This window comes from Chiloscyllium plagiosum, chromosome 12 (genome assembly GCF_004010195.1).
Source record: "Chiloscyllium plagiosum isolate BGI_BamShark_2017 chromosome 12, ASM401019v2, whole genome shotgun sequence".
NCBI lineage: Eukaryota > Metazoa > Chordata > Chondrichthyes > Orectolobiformes > Hemiscylliidae > Chiloscyllium > Chiloscyllium plagiosum.
Genome location: NC_057721.1, coordinates 9787148 through 9799046, shown reverse-complemented (window position 1 = coordinate 9799046; position 11899 = coordinate 9787148). Strand labels below are relative to the sequence as shown.

The 11899-nt window shown below is 47.0% G+C and overlaps 1 protein-coding gene across 3 annotated transcripts in view; it reads right to left on the bottom strand.

The window, feature by feature from the left end:
* LOC122554971 (protein Shroom2-like) overlaps positions 1-11899 on the bottom strand; it is a 222583-nt gene that overhangs the window by 114371 nt on the left and 96313 nt on the right. Inside the window, exon 1 of one of the 3 annotated variants that reach the window (XM_043700442.1) lies at positions 2794-2898. The exons of the other annotated variants lie outside the window; for them this stretch is intronic. Coding sequence (XP_043556377.1) covers positions 2794-2883 — 90 coding nt within the window. The 5' untranslated portion in view covers positions 2884-2898. Of the gene's footprint in view, positions 1-2793; positions 2899-11899 lie in introns of those variants that run through there. 3 annotated transcript variants of the gene reach the window in all.

Here is an 11899-nt window from a genome sequence, read left to right as displayed (position 1 = left end):
TTTCCCAAAATGCAGCACCTCGCATTTATCTAAATTAAACTCCATCTGCCACTTCTCAGCCCATTGGCCCATCTGGTCTAGATCCTGTTGTAATCTGAGGTAACCTTCTTCGCTGTCCACTACACCTCCAATTTTGGTGTCATCTGCAAACTTACTAACTGTACCTCTTATGCTCACATCCAAATCATTTATGTAAATGACAAAAAGTAGAGGGCCCAGCACCGATCCTTGTGGCACTCCACTGGTCACAGGCCTCCAGTCTGAAAAAACACCCTCCACCACCACCCTCTGTCTTCTACTTTTGAGCCAGTTCTGTATCCAAATGGCTAGTTCTCCCTGCATTCCGTGAGGTCTCGTGCTTCCTAACTCATCTCAGACTTTGCCCTGTCTCAGCTGAACTGCTGCTGAAGAACTCACCCACGCCTTTTCCCCTTCCCTTCGGATCCGACTATTCCAACACATTCTGGGTGATCTCCCACACTCTACCTTCTGCCAAGTGGAGCTTCTCCAAACCTGAGCTGCCAAGCCCTAACTTGCATCAAGTTCTGGTTCCTTACCGACCCTGTGTTTGCTCACTCATTCTAGCTTGCTGGTCAACCGAAGGCTTGATGTTAAAACATTCATTCTGATTTCCCCAACACTCCATGTCCTGTTCCTCCCTACCTATAAAATCTCCTCAGATTATACAACCCTCCTAGGCATCTGCACTCCTCAAAGTCCTGCCTCTTGACTTTAATCGCTCCATCAGTGCTGCTTTAGTTCCCTAGGCCCCGACCGCCAAACCGCCCTCTCTGCCTCGGATTTATCCTTTCAGTAAACACACCTCTTCGGGCAAGTTTTGGTTCCTCTGACCTGATGTCTTAATGAGTGTCAGATTTCATTTTATAAAGCTCCTGTGAAACACCTTTGAATGGCTCATCGTGTCTGAGGCACTAGGTCATTGCTGTCAGTTACCTTGACCAGCCATCGTGATATGGTGACCCCAAAGCAGGTTAGAGGCTGGGAACTACATGGCGAGTAACTCACCTTCTGTCTCCCCAGAACCCACAAGTCAGACTGCGGCAGTTCAAGAATAGAGCTCATCACTGGCTTCCCTAGCAAACCCTGGGACTGGGTAATGAATAGTGGCTTTGACTGTGATGCACACATCCCATAAAACAATTAAAAAGCAGCATATGTTGGCACTGTTTACTGCTGGGTGAGAACCACAGGGTGGGAGACTCTCACAATTCAGTACTCAGATACAAAGACAGTGCACCTTCCAATCTCCAATGCAGCACCAAGACCCTCATCAGTGAGGTTTACAATCAGGCGTCATATCAATGTACAAATAGACAATGTGCCAAACTGAGCTTTACAAATAAAAGATGACTCAGTTGAGCCAGTAACGGATAAGCCAATATTTGCCGGTGCTTTTATTTTTTAACAAGCAACAGCTTACATCAATACCTTCTGGGCACTGATTCCGACTGACTGAACAACTTAAAAAGGACGCATTGCGTGACTGTAGGCAGAGGTTTGATTCCGGTTGATGGGTTTGTTTCAAAAGTGAAGATTTGCAGCACTTTCACCTGGACCGGATGATGTCCCTTCACAACCTTCAGGCCACGCAGCAACAGGGAAGCATTTTCAAAGTGTCTCAGCTGAAACATGCGCCACAGGCAGTACAGCACCCCCTCAGTGATGAAGGGCCCACCAAAATCAATCCTCAAAATTAAAGATCCCAAGAGAAGAGCAGGCAAGGCTTGGGCCAATACATGTCTCCAATCCACCATCACTAAAACAGATTACCTCATTACTGTTACAAAGCTCAGTTGGCTGCTCAGCTTGTTTGCTATGCACAGTGATACCAACAGTGTGGGAATTGAACCCACATTGACAGAGGTTACCACAAAGTTCCTCCTTCCCACCTTTCCCTTCATCAACAGTGCGGTGACCCCTCCTGATAGTTCACCCACCATCGGTGTGTAATGAGCGAGCAGTGGGACTGAAGCAACATTACCTTGACAAAGCTGTTTATGGACACTAATCTTGAAAATGAGGTTGCTGTTTTTAAAATCAGTGATGACACAAAGTCCGTTCATTTGCTGTAAGGTGCTTTGGACTGTCCCAGGGTCACAAAACATTCAATGTGAATGCAAATCTTCCTTTTTGGGAAGAGAGAGAGAAAAAACATCATGATAAAAAAAAAAGCAAGTATGAACTGGTGTTCGGATGTTGAGCTATTTTTCCAAGTTCGATATTCAGGAGCAAACAGAGGGATGCTGAAGCTGGCCCTTCTCTGGAATAGGTTAGCACCTCCCAAGCAGAAACCCTGGGAGAGAACGGTGTACAATACTGGCATGATTCCCAGAGAAGGGGAGGTGAGGCAAACTCTCTCTCCCGGCTTGTGCTGACGTTAGGACAATGACTTGGCTGAGTGAGAGCAACCTCGACGAAACCTGGTTCCACACACAACGGCAACTCCAAGATGAAACCAGGGGTTTCTTTTAAATTAAAGCATATCTGACTCAAACTACAGCTTAGCCCAGTAACACACACACACACACAAGCACACTATCATCTTACGCCAATGGCATTTTGGAACCATTTCAGCAGGAATATCAATGTTTAACTGGTTATCCAGCCGACCAGTTACTGAGAGATAAGAGGAAATCACAAAGCCGCGCTCTGAAGCTCTTCCACGCACACCCACCCTGGCAGTGCCACAACACTGGCAACAGAAAGCACCATGGGCACGTCAGCACTAAAGCCGCTCATAGCTGCAGCACTCTGTCATGTTCAGACACGTACACAACAGAACGACCTGTTCTCAACTCTTCTTACGTTCGGACCTGACTTGCACATAGACAGAGAACAGGCCAGTCGGGCCCTCCGGTCCATTGTACCAAGCAATTGATCTCCACCGTAACTTAGTTGTTCGTTGGAGAGTCAGTAGGGAAGATCAATCTGTGAAGTAGATTCCTGGAGCTTTTACACACTGCCTTGTTTTCGTAAGGTTGGGTAGGGGTGGGAGTCAGTACCAGACATTCACTTCCCATGGGTGGGAAAACAGCTTCCTGATTTGCCTCCCAAAACAGTCTGGCCTTCACTATGAGGAGCATACTCCCTGCTTCTGGGTTCCCCCCCGCTCCGACCATGAGCAGAAGTAGTTGCTCCATTAACTCAAATCCTTCGACAACTTTAAACGCCTCAAGCCACTCAGGATCTGTCTTGCCAAAATTCATCAACTTGCTAAGCAAATGCAGTTCGATTCCCAAGTTTTCACAAAGTTGAATTGCAATCTGGAAAAGTTCTTTCTCATTCGTTTTTAAAATCCTTTGATTTTTCCTGGGTAAGTTACTCCTGGTTTGCAGAGAGAGCCACATTTGACAGTAAGTTAAAAATCACACAAGACCAGGTTATAGTCCAACAGGTTTAATTGGAAGCACTAGCTTTCAGAGCACTGCTCCTTCATCAGGTGGTAGGAAAATAAGTGAAGAGTATTCCAAATAAAATACAACAGACTGGGAACATCAAAAAATGTCATGAGAGCTGAAACCATGCAACTTTATAACCCTATTTTAAAACCTCTTTCCCCAGACGTGAGCACTGCTGGTAAAAATATTGCCCATCACTTGTTGGCCCTAAACTGTGTATGGCCTGTTGGATAGTCAAGGGTCTGTGACACTGATGGGTGCGAAGTCATGGTATTTCTTTACACAGGGTAGGGGAGTCCAAACCTACAGGGCATGGATTTAAGTTGAAAGGGGAAAGATTTAAAAGGGACCTAAGTGCCAACATTATCAAGTAGAGGATGGTGCCTGTATGGAATAAGCTGCCAAAGGAAGTGCTGGAGGCTGGTACAATTACAGCATTTAAAAGGCATCTGGATGGGTATATGAATAGGAAGGGTTTAGAGGGATATGGGCCAAATGCTGGCAAATGGGACTAAATTATGTTAGGATATCTGGTTTAGTTAGACTGAAGGGCCTGTTTCCATGCTGTACATTTCTATGGCCTAAGTGAAGCTGGGTTTGTACAACGATTATGGAAATTGGCTTATATTGCAGAATCATTAATCCCACTTAAATTCTGTTGGTTGCTGTGGAGGATTGTCCTCAGAGCATGAGTCTGCACTCTGGATTCCTAGCCTAGTAATATTCCCACCGGGAATTCACTGTGATGTTGCATGCAGTTTCCTTAGTTTGTAGAAGGATCTAAATCATCACCAACATTGCAACAGTGACTTCAAAAAGCTAATGCATTATCTGTAAATCACAAGGGGGTGGGGAGTCCCCATGATTGTATAATACTCAAAATAGATAAAAGCCTTTGTATTTTGATCTAGTGCAACAACAAACAACCACCTTTATGTACTTGAGCCATTCTCCCAGGTATCTGAAGTGATAGGAAACTCACATTGGTACAAAAAGGCAAAGTCACCATAACCCTACAGACTGTACGGTTGTTTCCTCATGAGTGTCGACTGATGCTGCTTTAGCCCAAGGGTCACCATGTCTCAGACGAGGGGAGGGGTTGAGAAGGAGAGTCCTTCATGGTAACCTGAGCTGATGTGGGAATTGAACCCCCGCTGTTGGCATCATTCTGCATCACAAACCAGCAATCCAAGCTAACCCTGTATGTGCGGAGAAAGTGAGGACTGCAGATGCTGGAGATCAGAGCTGAAAATGTGTTGTTGGAAAAGCGCAGCAAGTCAGGCTGCATCCAAGGAGCAGGAGAATCGACGTTTCGGGCATGAGCCCTTCTTTAGGAATGGCCTTTTAACCCTGTATGTGCAGCCATCTCACAGAGTGCACGGCTAACCAATGAAGCTTTGGTTTTAGCCTGAACAGCATTGTCGTCAAAACAAGGAAAATGGATCATCATTAGGGGTTGGACAAAAATGAACAGCAGTACTGTGGTCACAGCTGCCTTACTTCCAAGCAAACAGGAGACCCCCCAGTACCTTCAAGTCCACCAGTACATGACATGTCATCTCCATACACTGCCAACGGACAAAGATCCCGGGTCTCTCTGGCAGCACTGTGGATGAACGTTCAACACGTGGACAACAGTGCTCAGAGAAGGTCAACCAACCACCTTCACACAGCGACTAAGGACAGACAATATATGCTTGCCTTGCCCAACACCAGGCACACCTCCAGAAGAAACATTCGGAGCCTGCTGCCAGCTTTTCTGTTTGTAAATGGAAGGCCTCTGATCATGTGGACAAACAGCCTGTGATGTTGGTGGGTAATGGAGCTGGAAGTGAATCTATTTCCAACTACTCTGGACCGCAGCTTATTTGAAGCACTCAGCCAGATTTTCAAAGGGGTTTGCATTCCACACAGACCCTGGGGGCAAACATTTATCGGAGTAAGCTCGGGAAGATTTCATTTGCCCCTGGGGATGATAATCTTCACCAGCATTTTCAATTCGAATAGGGCAAATAAGTGTTTGCTGGTGCAGAGCTCGAGTATTGCTGAAGGCAGGGTACATTTTGACCAAGCTTTTCACTCAATCAGGATAATTCATAAGAATAGTCCTCACCCTGAAATGACTGAACTGGTCCTCACCCTGAACAACTTCTCTTTCCAATCCTCCCACTTCCTCCAAACGAAAGGAGTAGCCATGGGCACCCGCATGGGCCCCAGCTATGCCTGCCTCTTCGTAGGATATGTGGAACAATCCATCTTCCGCAACTACACTGGCCCCACACCCCACCTTTTCCTCCGCTACATCGATGACTGTATCGGCGCCGCCTCGTGCTACCACGAGGAGGTTGAACAGTTCATCCACTTCACCAACACCTTCCACCCCGACCTCAAATTCACCTGGACAGTCTCAGATTCCACCCTCCCCTTCCTCGACCTTTCTATTTCTATCTCAGACGACCGAATCAACTGATGGACATTCCTGGGTAACTCTCCAGCCGACTCTCAGCTGGCCTGACCGAGCAAAGGTGGCCAGGGTGACTTTGAACCTGAACGTCCACAAACCTCTCCAGCAAACAACCACCCCCCACTCCCCAAGATAAACTGCAACCAGAGAAACCTCTTCAGCTCATTTCATCTCCATTACAACACAGCCTCCTCCAGGCTGCCCTGAACCTGACCTTGAGGAATTATCCAGGGTTTCCAAACTAATTTAGTTGTAAAACCCTTGGGACTGTCATGAATGCAGGTTTTACAGACACAATGTCTCCTCTTGCTGTCTCTGTAGTACACTACCACTATTGTGATTCGATTAAACAGACCTGGGAAATCATCTGAATTATCATTTGTTTTAAGGCACCCACCACCCTCTGCCAAAAAGACTCTTTTCCCTCACATCCCCTCTAAAACCTCTGCCGTTCACCTTGAGTCAACGATCCCAGGTTTTCGAACTCTCTGGTTGGGTAGCCACCCTGTGGCTCCACATTTCAATTCCCCCTCCCACTCCACCAAGGATATGCAGGTCTTTGGATTCCTCCATCGCCAGACCACAACAACATGATGGTTGGAGGAAGAGCGCCTCATCTTCCGCCTAGGACCCCTCCAACCACAAGGGATGAACTCGGATTTCACCAGTTTCCTCATTTCCCCTCCCCCCACCTTGTCTCAGTCTAATCCATCGAATTCAGCACCGCCTTCCTAACCTGCACTCTTCTTCCTGACCTCTCCGCCCCCACTCCAGTCTGACCTATCACCCTCACCTTGACCTCTTTCCACCTATCGCATTTCCAACGCCCCTCCCCCAAGTCCCTCCTCCCTACCTTTTATCTTAGCCTGCCGGACACACTTTCCTCATTCCTGAAGAAGGGCTTATGCCCGAAACGTCGATTCTCCTGTTCCCTGGATGCTGCCTGACCTGCTGCGCTTTTCCAGCAACACATTTTCAGCTAATTCATAAGAATACCAGAGTAAAGGGGAACAACACTTTACACCGCATGAGTGCTGACTCATCGGCAAGTCGACTTTGATTGGAAAAATGGTATCCTGTATTAGAAGGATAAGTGATAAGGTTTTCCCAGGAGCCTAAGGAGGCTGAAGGGTGATCTTATAGAGATTCATAAAATCACGAAGGGCATGGAGAGGGTGAATAGCCTTTTCCCCAGGGTGGGGTGTGCAAAACCAGAGGGCATAGGTTTAAGGTGAGAGGGGAAAGATTCAAAAGGGTCCAGAGGGGCAACCTTTTCATACAGAGGGTGGTGCAGACAGGTATGGAATGAGCTGCCAGAGGAGGTGGTGGAGACAGGTACATGGATCAGAAAGGTTCAGAGTGATATGAGCCAAATGCAGGCAAATGGGACTGGTTCAGTTTAAGAAACCTAGACAACATGGAGGAGTTGGGCCGAAGGGTCCATTTCTATGCTGTATGACTCTATAACGTCTTAGTAGGACCATGGATCATCTTGCTATACATTGTTACATTCCTATTTCGTTTCCTTTCACACTCTAACTTTTTCCTTCATTGTTCTTTAAACTCCTACTAATCATCTGACCTGCCACTCATCATTGCACAGTTAATCTTTTTCTTAAATTGTGTGCTTTCCCTAACTTTGCTAGTTAACTATGTTGGATTTTTCTTCATAGTCAGAGTGGTCTGAGTGTTCTGAAATATTTCCTATCCTCTCTGCCATTTGTGATCTATCCTCTAGCCTAGAATGCTAGCTCACTTCACCGAGCTCAGTTTTCATGCACACTGAGTTGCCATTATCATCACTTACAAAACCAGCCTCAGACCCAGCCTTCTCTCTCTCAAACTGGCTGTAAGATTCATTCATTTTGATGTTGCTGGAACGTAGGGGTGCCTCTACTCTCAGGTCATTCATAAATTGTGTCAAAATGGACAACAGCCAGCCTAACTAGGCGAAAGTGGGTACTGCAGATGCTGGAGATTAGAGTCAAGATTAGACTGGTGCTGGAAAAGCACAGCTGATCAGGCAGCATCCGAGGAGCAGGAAAATCGGTGTTTCGGGCAAAAGCCCATCATCAGAAATTCCTGACAAAGGACTTTTGCCTGAAACATTGTTTTTCATGCTTCTTGGATGCTGCCTGATCTGCTGTACTTTTCCAGCACCATCCTAATCTCAACAGCCAACCTAAGCTATCCCGGTCTCTGGTTTATTTCAAAAGGTTATGGTCTAAGAAACTCTATTGAAAGCATTCTATGATCCTCACACTGCTACCAATCTGACTTTTCCACTCGATATGGAGATTAAAGTCACCTGCAACTATTACTGTCCCTTTATCACAAGCATGTAATTTTCTTTCTTCCACGGTTTGTCCCACATGATGGCCACGGCTCAGGGGGTGGCCTGCAGACCACTCCCACCACTAATTCTTTTCCTCAGCCCCACCCAAACTGATTCCATGCTCTGGTCTCCTGAACCAAGGTCATCTCTAACTACTGCACAAATGCCATCCTTAACTAACAGTTCCCACCTTTAACCAGCCTCCTATTCTCCTTGACCTTACATATTATTGTTCACCCATGAGGCCTGGGTGAATGTTCGTCACTAATTGCTGTTGGTGGTGAGTTGCTTTGAACCTCTGCAGTCAGCATGTTGTCAGAACATTGGCAATGCTGATAGGGAGGGAGCTGCAGAAGGCAACGCTGAATGAATAATGATTAAGTTCCAGCTTGGGATGACGGGCAACTTAGGGGTGACGGAGTTCCCACATACCTGCTGCCCTTGCTCTTCTGGATGGTAAAGGCTGCGGATTTGCAAAACATGAACTAAAGGAGTCCTGATGAGTTGCTGCAGGAGGTCTTGTGGACGGTACACACTGCTGTGTCTGTACAGAGTGATGCAGGAACACTGGTGTTGAACTGAGCACTTACCTCTGGATGTATCGGGTTTCTCAGTGTGTTGCTGGCAAGTGGAGATTATTCCATCACACCCCTGACTTGCAACTTGGAGATGGTGACAGGCTTTGGGGGAGTCAGGAGGTGAATTACGAGACACAGACTTCCCAGTCCATGACCCCTGTTGTAGCCAGGGTATTTATATTATTGCCCAGATCGGTTTCAAACCAATGGTAACCACCCAGAGGTTGATAGTCAGCGATTCACGGAATTTTCTACAGTGTGGAAACAGACCATTTGTCCAATGGGTTCACACTGACCCTCCAAAGAGCATCGCATCCAGACTCATCCCCCTAACCCAGCATTTCCCATGGCTACCGCACCTATCCTACTCATCCCTGGACACTACGGGACAGTTTAGCATGGCCAATACACCTAACTTGTACAACTTTGGACTGTGGGAGGAAACCGGAGCACCCGGAGGAAACCCACGCAGACATGGGGAGAAAATGTGCAAACCACACAGACAGTCACCCGAGGCTGGAATTGAACCCGGGTCCCTGGCACTCTGAGGCAGCAGTGCTAACTCTTGAGCCACCGTGCTGCCCATCCATGGTGGTAATGCTATGTAATGTCCAGGAATGATGAGGATGAGATTCTGCCTTGTTGGAGATGGCCATTAGCTGGCAGTTGTGTGGTGTGAGAGTTACTTGCCAGTCGCCCGCTCAGGCCCGCTCTGTAGAGGTGTGGTTCCCCAAAGCAGCCACCATTGAACTGAGTCTGGGTCAGACTGAGGAAAAGCATAATCAAGAGTGTAGTGCTGGAAAAATACAGCAGCTCAGGCAGCATCCGAGGAGCGGGGGAATCAGTGTTTGAGGCTGAAGGGCGCTTGCCTGAAATGGCGATTCTCCTGCTGCTCGGATGCTGCCTGAGCTGCTGTGTTTTTCCAGCATTACACATTCAACTCTAATCTCCAGCATTTGCAGTCCTCACTTTCTCCTGCAATGGGCTTACAACCGATGGGACCAGATTAGGCATGCTCCCAACTGCTTTCAGTCCCAACCCGGTCAACAAGCCATTTGTCTACATTTTCATCCAATCGGAAGAAAACCCAAAAGAACTGTCAAAGCTGGAAATCAGAAACAACAAGGGAAATTGCTGGAGAGACTCAGCAGGTCTGGCAGCATCTGGTGGAGAGAAAGCAAAGTGAACTTTTCAGGTTTAGCATCTCTTCATCAGAATGTCGGACCGATTGTAAACCCTGGCTTCCGGCTGTGACAGGAAATTGTAACTCGAGGTGCATTTGCGTAGCGCCGTTAACACAGCAAAGTCTCACTGTCGAGACAAGACTTGACACTTCTAGAGTGTCAGAGGGCTTGGTCAAGGTCACACTTGGATTCAGTCCAGTACTGGGATGAAGGTGAGACTTCTATCTCAAGGACCAGTGAGGCGCTCTGTCTACCAACCTCAGTTCCCAATGATGCGAGTGGACGGAGAGAAACCAGGACAGTAGGCACTGCATTGAGCTGAGTTGTGAAAGAAAGTGACTGGGAAAGCACTTCCTGACCCTTTTGCTACACAATATTGCTGGGCTAGAACATGTGGAGTCTGCATTTGCTTCTGTATAGTTGCAGATGTCCTCACTTTTATTTGGATGTTGACAGAGAGGCGCTGGATGAATCATAGCCTTAATTTTCCCAGATAAGCAGCTTGCCTCAGTGCATTGTGTTCTCTATCTCTTGAGACCTGTAGAAACGTCAAGGCCAGTAGCCTCCTGATATTTGGAGTGCAATAACATGCTGAGTTGTGAGATTTAAAGGCCTCTTTTATTGGTTGCAAGCCTGGTACCCTCAGAAACAGAATGTCTTTGGCGATTATTAATGAGGAACTTATCAGCTCCTGACTTTGAAATAAACGGAGTGTCTTCATAAATAAATTATAGAAACGTCACGATGGATGCACACACACACACACACACACACAGTCCCCATTACCACACTGAGCATAGTGGACAGGAATAGGCCAGTTTACATTGTGCTACAGTCTGTAGAATCATAGAATCCCCACAGTGTGGAAACAGGCCATTCGGCCCATTGAGTCCACACCAACCCTCTGAAGAGCATCCCACCCAGACCCACTCCCTTCCCTGACCCTGTAACCCTGCATTTCCTACGGCTAATCCACCTGGCCTGCAAATCCCTGGACACTATGGGCAAGTTAGCCACCCAGCCTGTACATCTTTGGACTGTGGGAGGAAACCGGAGCATCCAGAGGAAACCCACGCAGAAACAGGTAGAATGTGCAAACTCCACGTTGACAGTCGCCCGAGAGTGAACTCGGGGTCCCTGGTGTTGTGAGGCAGCATTAGTGAAACTGATTAAAGAAAGATTTCCTTTAATGAAACCATGTTGACTCTTCCCAATTATCCTGAGGTTCTCAAAATGCTTGGCTGCACTTCACGATCGATGCTAACTCTTGGTCATGACAGATGTCAAATAAATCAGCTAACCATTCCCTGCTTTCTGTCTCCCTCGTTTTGAATTAGAGCAGTAATATTCCAGGACAATCACACTTCACCTGAATCCAGGGGCTTTTGGGAAATTATTGTCAGTGCGTCGACACCATTAGCCACCTCCTTTAAGACCGTAGGCTGAATTCCATCTGGATCCAGTGACTTCTCAGCCCACAGCTTCATCAGCTTGCTCAGGATTACTTACCTCGTGACTGTACTTGCACTAAATTCTTCTCTCCCTTCCATTTTCTGATTTACAACTGGTACAGGATTTGATTTGTATTGTCCACAGTGAGGACAGAGGCAAAATATTTGCTCATTGCATCTGCCATTTCCTTATCATCTATAATGCACTTCCCCATTCTCTCTCTTTACAGGACCAACAGCCACTTCACTTACTTTCCTTTTCGAATCCACCTTAAGACCATAAGGAATAGGAAGTGGGGTAAGGCCATTCGGCCCCTCAAGCCTGCTCTGCCATTCAGTAGGATCATAATGAGCTGACATTCCTCATGTCCACTTTCCTGCCCTTTCCCCATAACTCTCAATTCCTGTGTTGATCAGGAATCTATTTCAGCTTTGAACGTACGCAAGGACTTTGCCCCCACAGCTCTC